The 18,023-nt window shown below is 47.9% G+C and overlaps 1 protein-coding gene across 2 annotated transcripts in view; it reads left to right on the top strand.

Moving 5' to 3' along the window:
• The window catches only part of tenm3 (teneurin transmembrane protein 3), a gene marked incomplete at its 5' end in the record, with an annotated part of 291,642 nt that extends 274,056 nt beyond the window's left edge, over nucleotides 1-17,586 (top strand). For both annotated transcript variants that reach the window (XM_080464332.1, XM_080464333.1), the window contains 11 exons: nucleotides 4,171-4,368; nucleotides 4,495-4,554; nucleotides 5,636-5,980; nucleotides 7,861-8,105; nucleotides 8,338-8,519; nucleotides 8,649-8,851; nucleotides 11,126-11,236; nucleotides 11,333-11,475; nucleotides 11,566-11,690; nucleotides 12,184-12,314; nucleotides 15,794-17,586. In XM_080464332.1, coding sequence (XP_080320458.1) covers nucleotides 4,171-4,368; nucleotides 4,495-4,554; nucleotides 5,636-5,980; nucleotides 7,861-8,105; nucleotides 8,338-8,519; nucleotides 8,649-8,851; nucleotides 11,126-11,236; nucleotides 11,333-11,475; nucleotides 11,566-11,690; nucleotides 12,184-12,314; nucleotides 15,794-16,549 — 2,499 coding nt within the window. In that variant the 3' untranslated portion in view covers nucleotides 16,550-17,586. The remainder of the gene's footprint in view (nucleotides 1-4,170; nucleotides 4,369-4,494; nucleotides 4,555-5,635; nucleotides 5,981-7,860; nucleotides 8,106-8,337; nucleotides 8,520-8,648; nucleotides 8,852-11,125; nucleotides 11,237-11,332; nucleotides 11,476-11,565; nucleotides 11,691-12,183; nucleotides 12,315-15,793) is intronic.
• Nucleotides 17,587-18,023: the final 437 nt, after the last annotated feature.

Genomic DNA, 18,023 nt, shown 5'->3' with positions numbered 1-18,023 from the left:
AGAGAACCTAGGAACCTCCAGGGGGCAGCACTGAGAACCAAGAGTTCTGTAGAAAACCTGGGAACCTCCAGGGGGCAGCACTGAGAACCAAGAGTTCTGTAGAAAACCTAGGAACCTCCAGGGGGCAGCACTGAGAACCAAGAGTTCTGTAGAAAACCTAGGAACCTCCGGGGGGCAGCACTGAGAACCAAGAGTTCTGTAGAGAACCTAGGAACCTCCGGGGGGCAGCATATTTAAATGTACAAAGTATTAAACCCCTCTTTGGTTTGTTCTTGAGTGTTTGTGACACTATGATCATAAGAAATTACAACACGTCGTAATAAAAGTAAAACAACAAACATGTTCACGTCTCATAATGCGTTGGACGTTTTCATTGATTGGTGGTTCACTTTAGACTCCCGTGTGTCTGCAGTCAGTCGTTTTGGCCTGTTTAAATGTAATAAAGTGAAAACCATAATATGAATAATGTTTTGAGCCAATAGCGTCAGTTTTTATCAGTTTTTACACTATCGAAGTAGTATATAAACAAATCTTTCAAAATATGATAACTGCAGCTGATAATGTTATAATACATGAACTGCTTTTTTTTAAATGAAAGTTTCTTTTGCAGTTTCTGTATTAAAATACCTCCATTAAGAGCACATCTGATATGTCACTTAATTATTGTTTTATTTGTATGTGTTCATTATGAGTCAGTATGTCACATTATGGACTAAATACAGTAGAAATAGGCCCGGGCTATTAATAGCTGCTCATTGTTATCTTCTCGTCTCCTCCACAGTGCTTCAGTTTGTTGTTTTTCAGTAGGACTCAGTCCGTCTCCTATTGAACATGTGATGACGATACTTTAATCATGCAGAAGTTATTTACTGAAATAAGCTGAAGACATGTTGGAATTGTTCTGCTCTGAAGCGCAGCGTCCAAAACCTGCTGATTTAGAACGTATCACTGACAATCTGCTGGATTTCTTCCTCTAAACGTCTTCCTGAGACGTCTCGCTCACGTCTCTCACACTCCCAGCTTCACCTTGTATTTGCAGCTCTGGTAATGAACAATGTTCTTCTTGACTGTTTGAAAGTGGTTGAAATAATATTGTCTTTTTTTATGGAAATGCATGTTTGATTTGGTTTTGCAATTATGGGAAAACCCTCATAATCAGTAGGCATCAGCGTCCTGATGACATCATTACAGCGGTTTAGGAGAACGTGTAAGATGTTAAAACCTGAATTACTTGGAGTCACTCGATGTAATGATTTATCAGCGCCACCTCCAGGAAGCTGTGAGCGATGCAGTGCTGCCGTTTCTGTAACTTGTTCATAATGTGTGTGAACCACCAGCAGGAGGGCAGCTGGACGCAAGGTTTTAGTCTTTCAAGCCGTTTGATTTCCAAAAACAGACCCTAAAAAGAAGAATGGAGGTGAGAGCGAGGGGAAAATGGAAAGAGGAGGGCATACTAAATCCTCCATCTGTCGCTCTCCGTCCTCCTGAAAGTACTCCTCCTGAAAGTACTCCTCCTGAAAGTACTCCTCCAAGCTTCGTCTGGAAACAACGAGCAGAAGGAAAGAACTTAAAGAAGTTTAAACCTCTGTGATAAAAGGTAAAGTGTGCAGAGAGGATGGCTGTGGAGCAGAATCCCACAGGTCAAGGTCAGATCTTTGTTCCTGAGGCGAGGAGGAGCTCTCACCCCGGAGACCGTTCTCTTCTTCACATGGAGACTAACGGGAGTTATTTTGAGTCGCTCGTTCCAGTGACGGCAGCGTCGTTCCTTCTGGCCGCTGCAGAACAAACATAGATTTGCTCTTTCTTCATGTCTTTAGCTGCTGTGCCATGACGTCCAGGAGACATGCTGTGTTAGCATAGCGACATGGGAGACGCTCCGCTGTGTGGTTCTCCTTCAACATGGCGGCCTGCAGCTGCTCATGGATCACTAAAGGTCCTCGGTTCACACCAGCCAAATCTGTATTACCTGATGGCTGTAAGCTCGGAGTGTGTGAGGTGTCTGGATGTCGACCATCAGTGCTAGTCAGGTGTTCACGCTGTGTGAGATTAGCAGTCATGCTAATGCCTGCAGGCCAGATAGAACCACAGAACATTCATCTGCTTTTAGTGAGGCTGTGATTCTTAACAGGCTGCTTTGCGTGGAATGTTCCTCAGTGCACCTGAGAAAGTTCCTTTCGGTTCTCGACACAGAGAAGCTGAGAGCATTAGCAGCTCGCGGCTGTGAGGATGAAACAGGAGAGGACATCGCTTAAGGATGGTTAAAGTGGCTCGAATGCTAAAACTCCAATTACAGTTGGTTAGAACGTCACGTTAAAGCGAGAGGAGCAGCTTTTCCAGAGCCATAAAACAAAAAGTCAGATCTTTTCAGACTGATTTCTTTCAGCTTCGGTGGAAACCAAGACGACCCGTTAGCACGCCAGGCTGCCGTGTCTCCTGAATCATGACGGCACTTAAAATGCAAGGCCTGCTGTTAAAATCTGCTCTGAAGGGGGCCAGAGGGTCACACCTCCACCAGATGGCGTCAAAATGTCTTCATATTCACTTATTAAATGCTGATTAAAAGATTCACAGCCAGCTGTGCTCAAGTGGTTGAACATTCCCTGGTGTGGGTCGTCTCCTAGTGCCGTTACATTTCCACCAATGAGCTCCGCTGTTGTGTTCTGTGTGCTTTTGGATGAGAAACCAGCTGGGTTCTATCTGTACAGCTCTAAGTACAGCAGTCCGAATCCCAATCATGTCTGTTTGATCAATTATTCCCATTTCTGCTTGAGCGAAGAGAAGAAAGACGTCACCCAGCAGCATTTTGTCGACTGACGTTTAGGTCAGAGAATCTGCAGGAAGGTACAGAGACAGGAAGGTGCTCTAAGTATAGGAAAGACTAAACGACATGCAATGGTAAGGTTCGATCGAAGCGAGACGAGAAGTGGAGGGCAGTGTGAGGCGAATGAGGCGTTTCAACCTACAGCAGCTTCACCAAGAGAACGGCCCAGGTGATGCTCAACCAAATAGTGAATTTAAATGTGAAATCTGCAGGGCTGCTTTGAAACACCCCTATAGACTGAAGCGTGGCTTCCAAGGTGTGTCATCATTGGAAACCAGTGGAACCAGTGTCTCAGTGGTCCTGAATGATATTGGTGTTTTTTCCTGCAGAGTGTCACTCTGAATCTTACAGTTTAGGAGCAGATGCTGTTGATGATTAGGAGTCCGTTGAACCAAATGATGAATATAAAGGTAATTAATTGATGAAGGAATCATAAACACTGGTCTGTTTGAGTCATGCACCTCAAGGTCATCTCATCTGAAGCTTGTTGCTCTCACTCCGATCCTGAGCATCGCCACATTTAATGAACCTTCTCCAGATCGGTCCTGAGCCTGAAACCTGACGAGCCACAGAGTTCTTTGCTTTCTCATGATTGTGGGGGGAAAGCCAGTGGAACCTCTGGACTGGGGATCTTTGCAGCATTAATGTTTTCACAAACCCACCGTCATAGTTTGATGCTAATGCTATTATGTTAGCAAGATGTGTCCAGTTTTGGGACTAATTGTTGTGTTCAGAACTCTTTGCTTTCCAACAGTGCGATGCAGTGACGTTAGGAGCAGCAGTGGCTTTTAATCAAAAACTGTAACCTCTTCTTTGTTATTCTTCCACTTCCTGGCAGCGGAACGAGACTTTAACATTCCATCTATTGAAGTCATTTGATCTTACTGCCTGTCTGGTTTCTAACTCCACGTGTTGTGTTGCCCCCTCAGTCCATGGTCTTGGTGTGTGACGGTCTTGTGTTGCCCCCTCAGTCCATGGTCTTGGTTTGTGACGGTCTTGTGTTGCCCCCTCAGTCCATGGTCTTGGTTTGTGACGGTCTTGTGTTGCCCCCTCAGTCCATGGTCTTGGTGTGTGACGGTCTTGTGTTGCCCCCTCAGTCCATGGTCTTGGTGTGTGACGGTCTTGTGTTGCCCCCTCAGTCCATGGTCTTGGTTTGTGACGGTCTTGTGTTGCCCCCTCAGTCCATGGTCATGGTTTGTGACGGTCTTGTGTTGCCCCCTCAGTCCATGGTCTTGGTTTGTGACGGTCTTGTGTTGCCCCCTCAGTCCATGGTCTTGGTGTGTGACGGTCTTGTGTTGCCCCCTCAGTCCATGGTCTTGGTTTGTGACGGTCTTGTGTTGCCCCCTCAGTCCATGGTCTTGCTGCTGCACAGCCAGCACCAGTACATCTTTGACTACGACTCAGGGGACCGGCTGTCGGCCGTCACCATGCCCAGCGTGGCTCGACACACCATGCAGACCATCCGCTCCATCGGGTACTACAGGAACATCTACAACCCTCCGGAGAGCAACGCCTCCGTCACTGTGGACTACTCTGAAGACGGACAGGTGAGCCTGGATCAGCTGTGACAGGCCACCATGAATCTCTTGTGTAACGAGTCCTGCTCAGGTCTGATGAGTGATCCATTAATCTGATCAGTTGTTTCATGTCTCTCATGTCTCTTCTTTCTCCAGCTCCTCCGAGTGGCACATCTCGGCACCGGCCGCCGGATCCTCTACAAATACCGCAGACAGGTATTGATTTGTTCTGTTCAAACAATCTGCCCGTCCAGTCACATGAAATAATCAGGTAATACACATGCAGCAGAATGTAGCCTGGATTTATGTTCACGTTTGTGTTGAAAGACTTTTTGCTTCACTTCTTCTCCGATCAATGTGACTTTTATCAGAGGTGCAGATTCTGGATCTGAGTTTGAAGCTTTTTCAAGACATCCTTTGTGACCCGACAGTCTTGTTTGAGGCGCGGACTGGGATCCAATGATATGCCTTCAGATCTACTCTCTGCAATCAAATTCACAGTTTGATTTCATCAAATGTTGATTTTCTCGCCACTTCCAGAGCAGAATAATCAGATGAAATGAGAACTGGATACAAACATAATGATTCTGATTCTGATTCTGATTCTGATTCTGATTAATGTTTTTCTTCAGAGCTCTGTTTTGATGATTGAAAGGCAAAGTAGGAGGAGCTCAATACAGTCCCCATCTAGGGAGGCGTGAAGCCTGAGAGTCAGGTGGAGTCCAGGGTGGAGTCCAGGGTGGAGTGAGAGTCAGGTGGAGTCCAGGGTGGAGTCCAGGGTGGAGTGAGAGTCAGGTGGAGTCCAGGGTGGAGTCCAGGGTGTAGTGAGAGTCAGGTGGAGTCCAGGGTGGAGTCCAGGGTGGAGTCCATGGTGGAGTGAGAGTCAGGTGGAGTCCAGGTTGGAGTCCAGGGTGGAGTCCAGGGTGGAGTCCATGGTGGAGTGAGAGTCAGGTGGAGTCCAGGGTGGAGTCCAGGGTGGAGTCCAGGGTGGAGTCCAGGGTGTAGTGAGAGTCAGGTGGAGTCCAGGGTGGAGTCCAGGGTGGAGTCCAGGGTGGAGTCCATGGTGGAGTGAGAGTCAGGTGGAGTCCAGGGTGGAGTCCAGGGTGGAGTGAGAGTCAGGCGGAGTCCAGGGTGGAGCTGAGGTGTGATAATCAGCAGAATCAAGAGGTTCTCTGGCAGCTTGCCAGAACGCTCCAGTGTCAACATGTCAACAGCAGCAGCTCTGTGGGTGGTGTAACGTCCTCCAAGCCCCCCCCCTTGTAAACACATGCGGCCATGTTGTGTCTGCTCCCGTCAGAACAAGCTGGCGGAGATCCTCTACGACTCCACGCGGGTCAGCTTCACGTACGACGAGACCGCCGGCGTGCTGAAGACGGTCAACCTGCAGAGCGAGGGCTTCATCTGCTCCATCCGGTACCGCCAGATCGGCCCGCTGGTGGACCGCCAGATATTCCGCTTCAGCGAGGACGGCATGGTGAACGCCCGCTTCGACTACACCTACGACAACAGCTTCAGGGTCACCAGCATGCAGGCCGTCATCAACGAGACGCCGCTGCCCATTGACCTCTACCAGTTTGACGATATTTCTGGGAAGGTGGAGCAGTTTGGGAAGTTTGGGGTCATCTACTATGACATCAACCAGGTGAGAACACACTGATTCAACTGGTCCTGAACCGACTGACTGCTCACGGGGATACTACTGACATGGAGCCACTCCAACTGCAAACACACCTCACTGAGATAAAACACAGTTTATTAATGCTTATTAACACTGAAGATGAAGCAAAGGTGAACGAAGGATCAAAACGAAGCTTGGATATGAGGAAACAGGAATGCTGGGACGAGGTGTGACACTGGAAGAGTTCATGGACGAGATGGAGAATCCACCTCATATACAAAGAGACTGATAGCAGACTGACTCACTGACTGTGGAAAGTGATGATGATGATGATTATCATCTCCAACAAGCAAATTACAGATGAAAGATTTATGAAAAGTAGTTTAGCTGGTTAAGTAATCCTAAAGCCAGTAATGTGAGTGACAGCAGTGGATCAGTTTTGTACCAACAGGAGGAAAGTCGTCAGGCTCTGACTGTCTGCAGGGACTTTATTAGGTGGCTGGGGATTTTTATGTTGTCATGAGTTTCAGACTAATGCAATATTTTATGCAGTTAGTTCTTCATTATTTCACGTGGTCCTTAAATAAATTGGGCACCAGTTGCTCTCAGCACTAGAGGGACGCTGTGGTATCCAGACAAAGGCATGTCTTTGTTCCTCTGGAATTCTACACTTTGTCCCCTCAGACGTCTGAACTCAGGGATCCAACGACCCCCCGGAGTTTCAAGGAGTCCTCTCCTTTGCCTGAAGAGCCTTGGTCAACATCTCTGGTCCAATCAATATAAATCATTGAACATTTTTTATCAACAAATTCAATAAAAGAGTGATAAAAGAAGTAAACATCAGTTGTTCAATTTGGATGATCTTAATCATGTGTTGTTATTTGCATATTAAAAGCAGGCTGCAAACAGCTGTCTGCTCAGTTAGCAATGTGACCTGATCACATTTATTGATCCCTGACCTGGTCCAGACCAGATCCTGGACCCGGTCCAGACCAGATCGCGGACCCGGTCCAGAGCTATCCTGGCTGCTCAGGACGGATTCTTCGCCCATTGACCAATAGGAGCAACACGCAAGTCACATGACCACCCACAATCTGATACCGTGGCTAAGCTAACAGCCGATTGATGCTGGTGGCTAAGCTAACAGCAGATTGATGCTGGTGGCTAAGCTAACAGCCTATGGATGCTGGTGGCTAAGCTAACAGCAGTTTGATGCTGGTGGCTAAGCTAACAGCTGATTGATGCTGGTGGCTAAGCTAACAGCCGATGGATGCTGGTGGCTAAGCTACCAGCAGATTGATGTTGGTGGCTAAGCTAACAGCCGATGGATGCTAGTGGCTAAGCTAACAGCAGATTGATGCTGGTGGCTAAGCTAACAGCAGATTGATGCTGGTGGCTAAGCTAACAGCTGATGGATGCTGGTGGCTAAGCTAACAGCAGATTGATGCTGGTGGCTAAGCTAACAGCTGATCGATGAAGGCGGCTTCATAGTGGAACATCACTTGGCCGGATGCGATCTCAACTTCCAGGACGGTGGAAAAGAGATTAAAACGCTGTGCGGACAGAAGGGACAGGTGCTCGCCCTGATACCAGCTGATACCCGGTGAAAAGAATGGCCAGCAGGCCTCTGCTCTCTGTTTGTGGCAGGCTGGTCCAGGACCAGGGAGGGAGCTGGACTCCTCAGGATGCTTTGTCCTGCCTGGTTCTATAGAATCAATGTGATTTAAAAGAAGCCATCTTTTGGGGAAAAAACATATTTTACTTTGGATTCGTTCTCATCATGTAACTTTGAGGTGGTGAAATTGATGATCTGCAGGACTTTATTATCCACCAGCATGACGGAATCTTTTCTTTTCTGTGTGAGGCCAACGGTTAATGTTGGTTGTTGGTCTTTTCTCCCTCAGATCATCTCCACAGCGGTGATGACCTACACCAAACACTTCGACCAGCATGGCCGCATCAAGGAGATCCAGTACGAGATCTTCCGCTCCCTCATGTACTGGATCACCATTCAGTACGACAACATGGGCCGGGTCACCAAGAGGGAGATCAAAATCGGACCATTTGCCAACACCACCAAGTATGGTTACGAGTACGATGTGGACGGTCAGCTGCAGACGGTTTCTCTCAACGAGAAGATGATGTGGAGGTTGGTCAGCATCGGGATTCATGTCTTAGAACGTTTTACTCAACAGCTCTTTCTACTTCTTAGCACCTAGTCTGTCCGGTCCTGTAATACCACATTCTACCACAAGGGTTGTTGAATCAGTTTGTCTGAAATTAAAGAGTAGAGGCTACAGCGTAATGCACAGCGTACAGTACCTTAGAAAGAAACACATTTTCTGATAATGTCAGCTGCTCACGCCATGTTTGGCCTTCAGGTATAATTATGACCTGAATGGGAACCTGCACCTGCTGAACCCGGGGAACAGTGGACGTTTGACGCCGCTACGCTACGACCTGAGAGACCGGATCACTCGTCTGGGGGACGTCCAGTACCGGCTGGATGAGGACGGCTTCCTGAGGCAGAGGGGAGCCGAGATCTTTGAGTACAACTCCAAAGGTATTCAGCTCACTTCAAAATATTCCCCTCCGTGGTTGATCAGTTGTTCCAGAGCGATTGACGGGACGTTTTTTACACCAGAAGAAAAGTGGTGAGAAACTCTACTTTCTTCTCCTCCTCTTTATTCAGGGCTCTTGGTTCGTGTGTACAGCAAAGCAGCCAGCTGGACCATCCAGTACCGCTACGACGGTCTGGGTCGGCGAGTCGCGTCCAGAAACAGTTTGGGCCAACACCTACAGTTCTTCTACGCTGACCTGAACTACCCCACTAGGATCACCCACGTCTACAACCACTCCAGCTCCGAGATCACCTCCTTCTACTACGACCTGCAGGTCTGGTGCCGCTCGCCAAACCTTCATTTCATTTATTGGTCTTGTCAACCTGTAAAATCAGACCTGGCCTCCACCAGGTCTCCAGCCCTCCGTCACCAGGGTAAGGCTACCCAGTCCCCGCTGTGCTTCAGCAGACGGGGAATAACTCAGCTGAGTAACTGCTTCGGCTGGTTGGCGAGGGAGCTTCGCTCCGACTCTCACGGTCTAGCATCCAGAGGTCATGCCCATGTTCTCAGTCAGCATGGTCAGTTCAGAGCAACAGCCAAGAGCCGGAACTATATGATGATAACTACCGCGCCCCTCTATGGCCACGAGGTCTTGGTACTGTTGGAGTTCGGTTTTAGAGGCCAGGCATAGGACCCAAGGGCATTGTTTAAAATGAATGCAGCTGATAAGTCGAAATAGCCTATGAAAGACTTGATACCATGTGTAGGTATCACTGAATAGCACACTTAATCATCCACATCTAAAATCAGAGAAAAACTGTAAATGTCCAGAGGTTATGGCCTTTTTAGTGTATCAAAATACACGTATTTATTCAGCGATAGCAAACAGCTCGCACAATGGTTATATTCAAATAATGCAAATTGATAATACAACTTAAAATTCATAAGGCCAAATACTGAGAATCAGTAACCAGAGGAGGGGTTGAGGCTCAGCCGATAGCAGGGTCACCCAGCCAGGGGTCCAGGCTGTCTCAAGCAGAGGAATTCAGTGCACCAGGGACTGGCTGTCAATCCAGTAAAATCAAAAAAAGACAAAGAAAAAGAAGGCTCACTGTAAAAATCACCCCGGGTTGATGATGCAAACTCCTCGCTTGAATCCTCTATTTTAACTCATTCTGAAGCTGTGAGAAAAGCTTCAGTCCGACTCTAAAGCGAGCCGACACTGGACAGAAGGCATTTTATAATCCCAAAGAATCATCACTTACAGCTACTTTTTATACCCTTAACTATTCAAATTCAATCCCCTCTGGTTGGTTACTTGCCTTTTACAATGTCATTGGCACAATCTTCATCACATCATCACATCATTCACTCCTGAAACAACTACCTCGCTGGCATCATGCCAGCGTCATGACCAAAAAGACGCTTCGCTGACTTTCCACCCAATAACATTTGCAGGGATTGATAAAAAATATGTTGTGAAAGTGAAAAGAAACAAAAGAAACACAGCAAGTAAAATTTCCATTTATGAAATTCATTACCTTTTAGACATTTCATAACAGAGCCCCCGGCCAGCCCAGTAGGTAGAGCATGAGACTCTCAGTCCCAAGGTAGAGGGTTCATGTCCCCCGGCCAGCTCAGCTGGTAGAGCAGGAGACTCTGTCTCAAGGTAGAGGGTTCATGTCCCACACCAGGCGCCACCTTCCTGTGGGCTCTCCACCTTCCTGTGGGCTCTCCACCTTCCTGTGGGCTCTCCACCTTCCTGTGGGCTCTCCTCCTTCCTGTGGGCTCTCCACCTTCCTGTGAGCTCTCCACCTGCAGGAAGGTTCTTAATGGGTCAATGTGATCTGGGTGACGGTGCTCAGACTGACACCCCCGCGACCCGGAAATGGATAAGATGGAAGAGATGGATGGAGGGATGGAGGGATGGATGAACATTTCATAACAAATTTTAGCCGTTCCAGATGTTTTAGCTTTGTTATCATTCTAAATATTACAGGTGAAGTTTTTAGGGACCGAGCCTGAAAGGACTGGAGGCACGGACACGATTGTTTTTGTAATGTTGCTTCTTTCTTATTAGACAAGAACCTGCCGTACACGACGATGTCACACATGTGGGGAAAATTCCATAAAACATGACCTTATTGAGAGAATAAAAGCTGCCACGCTGGACCCTGTGGAGGCCGGGGTTGTTTGACACCCTGTGAAGAGCGCCTCCTCGCTGTGCCGTGTGAGCTCTGCTCGTTATGGCGCTGTGTGTGGAGCAGGCTTCTCTCCAGTGACCACGGGGAAAACATGAGGAATGAACAGCATGTCAATTAGGGAGGAGAGGACGGGCTGGGCTGCAGCGGCCGACACCACATACAAACATTCTGCTGCGTTAAAATCCGAAGCAGTTTTATAGTGATGAAGCAGCAGCAGCAGCAGCAGCAGCAGCAGCAGCAGCAGCAGCAGCAGCAGCAGCAGCAGTAGTAGAGCAGCAGCAGCCCGGCCAGCGGTGTAAATAACAGCCACACCGCTCCTCCCTCTGGGATCCCTCCCTCCGCCCTCCCAGGTTATTATGAAGAGCTTCATAATGAGTGTAACTGTGATGCTTACTGTGGTGCAGGGCCATGTGTTTGCGATGGAGATCAGCAGCGGAGAGGAGTTCTATATTGCGTGCGATAACACCGGGACTCCGCTGGCCGTCTTCAGCAACAACGGACTGCTGCTCAAACAGGTCTGTGGCATCTCCCGGGCGCCATGAGCATGTGATCTGTTATATTACTGAAACTGCCTTGTGACTCCGTGTCGGATCATAAATCTGTGTTTGCAGGTCCAGTACACGGCGTACGGCGAGGTTTACTTTGATTCCAACCCAGACTTTGTGCTGGTAATTGGTTTCCATGGGGGCTTGTACGATCCTCTGACACGACTGCTGCATTTCGGAGACAGAGATTACGACATCCCCGCCGGGAGGTATGCGGCCGCCGGCTCGTCTGAGCTGACAGGTGAGAGTGTGTGCGACGTGCACCAGCTCTGACCGCATGTCGTGTTTGTTTTACGAAGGTGGACCACTCCCGACATCAGCACGTGGACCAGGGTGGGCAAAGACCCCCAACCCTTCAACCTCTACATGTTCCGCAGTAACAACCCCATCAGCAAGATTCATCAGGTCAAAGAATACGTAACAGGTAATGAAAACGATAAGATAACGCTGCTGTACCAATATGTGCCACAAGGTGGTGTACTGAGTCACACTACATCATCAAACAAAGAGCTGAAACGAGCTCTTTTAGCTCTTTGTTTGATTTCAGAGCAGAAGTCTGAAGCAGATTAAAGCTGAACTTGTGTGAATACAGAAGCTCGTACTGAAGGGAAGACGCTGCCGGTGGCCTGCTGCTCGTTGGGCCCCAAACGTTTTGCTTTCCATTTGTCAACTTATCTGGAACAGATATTATTGCTAATACTGAAGTGCAACGGGACTTTTTCCAGCTCTGAGCTGCAGCGGCGCGACGTACTTCATGTTTATTCAGGGAACAGCGGCGCTTTGTCTGCGTTATTATATGAATACATAAGAAAAGCCACATGCAGACGAGCTTCTTTTATTACACTCATCTCGGTTGTGTCGCTCCTTTGCAATTTATTAAAACAAAGTTAATTCAGTGTTTCTGTGTTTGTGCGCAGATGTGAACATCTGGTTGGTCACCTTTGGTTTCCACCTTCACAACGCCATCCCGGGATTCCCCATCCCGAAGTTTGACCTCACGCAGCCGTCACTGGAGATGAAGAAGAGCCAGCTGTGGGACGACCTGCCCGTACGTCTTTACACCCTCAGGAGAGGTTCAGGAGAAACTTACTGGACGAAAGATGTGGTGGATGTTTCTGGTCTTTAGGGACAATTACTGCACGGCATCACTTCTAGAAACAACTGCCTGGGAGCACAAACAAAATATAGATACCACACGTAAAGCTGATTTTAGTCTGAACAATCATTATTTCTAATATGTACATATAGTATAGAGCGGTGGATACTGTTGGCAGGTTTCCACAGCTTTTAGGAAAGACAATCTGCTGTGAATATGTCACCTGATCTGTACCACTACAGTACTTTATCCACAGCAATAGTATAGTAACATACGTCTAAAATAATAAATATGTCATTTAGTTTGTGCAAATAAAGCCGTTAGTCAGAAAAATAAGCAGGCTTTTTTTCCATTTTGCAAATGAGTAAACATTATGAGAAAGCATAAAATACAGAAAAGCGAGGCGTGCAAATGTTAAGTAGACGTAGTAAATAAGATAAAGGCATGAAATGAGGAGGAAAATAAAGAATCTCAATCAGGTTCAAAGTGAAAATGAAGCAGCTGAACGTGAGAAAACAAGCAAATGAAAAGAGGAAGTCGTCCTGCTTCCTCACGTCCACAGAGAAACAGCGGAAAGGGGCAAATGGAGGGGAAAGAGGAAATGATGTGAGAATAATGAGAAAGGAAATGAGGAGAGGAGACAATGAAGAGTCATCCAGTAAAAACACTCATTCCTGCCTGGATTCAAGCTGCCTGGTGGTGGAGGTCACACTCTGCTGCTCACATACGGGTGGATGTTTGAAATGATGTGGAGGTGCTGAGCGTCTCTCACCTCTACACCAGAATCCCTTCATGAACGCCGACTGGGACAAAATCACACAACTTCTTTATTTGTTGATTAATGGAAAACAACATTAACGTCTTTCAGAGGAATCCTCAGGATACTTAATGTGGTATCAAGTGCCGAGAATTTGGGACATTGCAGAATTATAATATTATATATATAGCGGCTCCCGCTATATATATAATATTATATTATATATTATATTATAATACTATGTATATATATATACAGTATATTAAGAAATTATGAAAATTAAATTCGAAAACAAAGGTTTTTTTCAGAAGTTAGAAACTCTTGTATTAGTCTCTTTATATTTTTGACCTCTGGGTGGCAGTAATCTTCACTACCAGCTCCGCTTGGTTGGTCTTGGTTTGGCTTGAGGACGCAGGCGTCCAGTAGGACAGTGGGACAGTAGGACAGTAGGACTGACACACCAATGTGGATTCAGTCACATCGACTCCCGTCGATTTGACTCCGGTGAGCCTGAACTTCAGCTGAACACCGGCGGCGCTGCAGCGTGCGCAGAAGGGAGGATGAAAGAAATCAATTCTTCATTAAAACACATAGTTACATGACTTATCTGAGAGTTAGAAATAAACAAACAAATAGCTGCAGAACAAAGTGTGGAAAAGGAGCGATAAAACCAGAACAATAAATCTGATCAAGTGTTTCCAGTCACTTTGAGTCCTGCGGCTTTAAATCAAATTTCACTTCATCATTTCAACTTCAAACCAAAACAGACAAAATTAGACTTTGTCAACCCCCCGCCCACAGCCCCACCCCCACAACCGCCCCCGCCCCCACCACCCCACACCCCCACACCTCCACCCCCACACCCGCCCCCACCCCCCGGTTAATTATTCATAAATAAATAGTTTTGCTCTGAAATGCACCCCATACACACCAAGCTTTGAAGACGAGGTTCTCTTTGTTTGCAGACGCCTCTGGGATCAGTAGTGAAGGAACCAGGAGAAGAAAAAGAGCTCAATCAAACCAAAACACAGCCGCTGTGTCGACATAGTCTGACTTCCTCTTTTAAAGAAAACAATGCAATAAACGGTTTACATTGAAGTTTTCATTTGGTAGAAAATGCAGCAAAGACAAAGTGCTGCCTTGCATTTGTCATTTTGTGCTTTAATCCACAAACATTGTGCGCAGATTCAATCAGAGAGACAATCTTCTGCTGCTGCCCCCTGGGAAGCAGAGCCGGATTGCAGTATGGATTTATAGCATCGCAATAATATAAACCCACAGAAACAACATTAATAGCAGCAGCAACAGAATGTATGAAGTGAAACCAGGTGAACGAGCCGGAGCGGCTCCCAGAGAAATTTACAGGCCGATTCTCTTTGTGTTTCTGCTCAGATTATTTTCTCTGCTGGATTAAACGAGCCTCTCCGGCTCGCAGCAGAATCATTAAAGAGTCACGTTCACCTCGTTTTTACTTAAATCTGCCAAAACTATGATTCCAGTGGGGCACAGAGTCACACGTTAAAAGTTCATTTGGTTCAGTTCCATCATACTGAAGCCAAAGTAGAAAACCCAGAAATACTAGTATGTAGTACAGTTTCACAAAGAAACATTTTGCTGGTTTTTGGTGAGAATATGAGGTGAAAGAGAATTTTTCCAGCCTCTTTAGAGGTTTTCTGCTCTCAGGTGAGCTGAGTGAAACCCTGCAGGATCAGGGAGGGTAAATCTGTAAATCTGCCACTAGAGGCGCTGTCCTCCCTCTGCTGGCCTCGTCTTCCACCAAAACATGAGAAACGGTTCCTTTTTGTTCCAGTCAAGGTTCCTGGTAAACCATGAAGCCACAGTCCACGTCTCACCGCCATGTCCTCGTCCTCCACTCCAGACAAATAAAACACGTCTGCTGATCCAACTTTCATCAAACCTGCAGCTGGAACCAGCGGTTCTCAGCAGAACGTCTCACTTCATGTTGAATTCAGGTTCCTCAACCGTTTGAATGAAAGATTAAAAACAGTACGACGATGTTCAAGCTGCTGACGGTCAGTAGACTCAGCAGGTTGGTGAGAAAGAGTTGAAGACGACCACACACACACTAAATGACATGAAATACTGAGTACAAATGGAACACAGATTACACATCAAATACAGATTACACATCAAATACAGATTACAAATGGAATAAAGATTTCACATCAAATAGACATTACAAATGGAATACAGATTACAGATTACAAATGGATTACAGATTACAAATGGAATACAGATTACAAATGGAATACAGATTACATAAAACCACTAACAAACTCAAACTGGGCCAGAGGACTAAATTAGGATTAGCCGGGGGAACCTGGTTGGGATCGTAGAGATACTGATGCAGAGTTACTCTCTGACTTCATTCCTCATATTGTATCAATTCAAACTATGAATCGTGAACTTCCTGTCGTTGGAACGTAGAAGATCCAAAAGACAAACGTGTTCCGACACCAGCGGAACAAACTCACGAGGTTTCCTTTTATTAACTGAAGTAACTTAATAATTATATACTAGATAGTAACTGTAACTGCAGACGCCGTTAATCTGCAGAAAGACTCATCTTCATCCGTCCAGTTTGTCCTCCTGAGCAGTGTGTCTTGGTTCTGGTTCTGTCTGGGATGACGTGTTGAACTCTTTGTCTCGCCAGTCGATCTCCGGCGTCCAGCAGGAAGTGACTCGTCAGTCCCGGGCCTTCCTGTCCTTCGAGCGGATGCCAGCGATCCAGCTGAGCCGCCGACACAGCGACCACGCCAGGCCCTGGCTGTGGTTCGCCACCGTCAAGTCTCTGATCGGGAAGGGCGTGATGCTGGCGGTGATCCAGGGCCGCGTGGTCACCAACGCGCTCAACATCGCCAACGAGGACTGCATCAAAGTGGCGGCGGTCCTGAACAACGCCTTCTACCTGGAGGACCTGCACTTCACGGCAGAGGGACGCGACACGCACTACTTCATCAAGACCAGCCTGCCGGAGAACGACCTGAGCGCGCTGCGGCTCACCTCGGGCAGGAAGTCGCTGGAGAATGGCGTCAACGTCACCGTGTCCCAGTCCACCACCGTGATGAACGGCAGGACGCGGCGTTTCGCTGACGTGGAGCTGCAGCACGGCGCCCTGACGCTGCACGTGCGTTACGGGACGACGCTGGACGAGGAGAAAGCGCGGATCCTGGAACACGCCCGGCAGAGGGCGCTGGCGAGCGCCTGGGCCCGCGAGCAGCAGCGGGTGAGGGACGGCGAGGAGGGCGTGCGGCTGTGGACGGAGGGGGAGAAGCGGCAGCTGCTCAGCGGCGGGAAGGTGCTGGGTTACGACGGATACTACGTCCTGTCCATAGAGCAGTACCCCGAGCTCGCCGACAGCGCCAACAACATCCAGTTCCTCCGCCAGAGCGAGATTGGCCGGAGGTAACAGGGCAGCGCCGGGCCGACCACGCAGACTAACAACCAGGGACGGTTTGACACACAAAGGATGTCAGCCTGAACATGAACAACCGTCCAGAGAAAGACACCCGCCGTCTGCAAGCTGGAGTTCTAATCAATGATGGAACCATCAACTGGAACCAACTGAGCTGAAACACCAGGACGGTGGGGACGGTCCTCATGGTCCTGGTTCATCTGGCCAATGCCTTTCTTTCTTTCTTTCTTTCTTTCTTTCTTTCTTTCTTTCTTTCTTTCTTTCTTTCTTTCTTTCTTTCTTTCTTTCTTTCTTTCTTTCCTTAGTTCCTTCCTTCCTTCCTTAGTTCCTTCCTTCCTTCCTTCCTTCCTTAGTTCCTTCCTTCCTTCTTTCTTTCCTTCCTTAGTTCCTTCCTTCCTTCCTTCCTTCCTTAGTTCCTTCCTTCCTTAGTTCCTTCCTTCCTTCCTTCCTTCCTTCCTTCCTTAGTTCCTTCCTTCTTTCCTTCCTTCTATCTTTCTTTCTCTCTCGCCTCGTCGTCTGCCTTCGAACAGCCTGCACGCATGCCCCTCCCCCTCTCTCTGGTAGGCGGGGCTTAACCTGACTGCTATGTGTGTGTGCTAGCTAGCTGTCCACCAGTGGGATGTAGAGACTCGACCAGCCAAACTGAGCATTTTTCAGCAGCCATCACCACCTGATGAGCCCACAAGCATTTAAAGCGTCCCGGTGGGCGCCGCCGCCCCGGTCCGGTGGGCGCCGCCGCCCCGGTCCGGTGGGCGTCGGATGCCTGCGGGTCCACATGTGACCCGGCGCTCCGGGGTGAAGACCTCATGGAGCCATGTCTCTGGGATCTGTCTCTGTGGCTGAAGCCATTCAGTGGACTGTTGTGGAACTGTTGTGGACTCTCCAAGAGAAACAGGCACAAAAAAGACTGCCATTTGTATGAAGGTGAAAAAAAGAATGATATTCTGTTAGAAATTTTTTTGAGGGTGGTGGGGGGGGGGTGGGGGTGGGGGGGGGGGGGGTTTATAAATAAACTTGCATTTGCTTCTGAGAAAAAGGGGAAACTAAAAAAAATGAACAAAAAAGTGTTTACATACTATTTACCTATACCACTACAACTGCTATTACTACGCCACCACCAACACTACGACCACCTCCACCGCCGGAGTGGACCGGACTGGACCGAACCGGAGTGGACCGGACCGGAGTGGACCGGAGCGGTCCGGAGTAGACCGAACCGGACCGGACTGGACCGGAGTAGACTGGACCGGACCGGAGTAGACTGGACCAGACCAGAGTAGACTGGACCGGAGTGCACCGGACCGGACCGGACCGGACCATCCGCCCAACCAGATCAAACCAAACTTCACTTCTTTTGTTCCTTTCGTAAGTGAAAGATCGTCTGTGGCCAGTTCCTCACCCCTCCGGCTTTTACAAGGTCAATAAACTTCTACAAACCATGGTGTGTGTGTGTGTGTGTGTGTGTGTG

Source organism: Lipophrys pholis (genome assembly GCF_963383615.2).
Source record: "Lipophrys pholis genome assembly, chromosome: 5".
NCBI lineage: Eukaryota > Metazoa > Chordata > Actinopteri > Blenniiformes > Blenniidae > Lipophrys > Lipophrys pholis.
The sequence above is the reverse complement of the archived record's forward strand: the minus strand, read 5'-3'. Positions and strand labels throughout refer to the sequence as shown.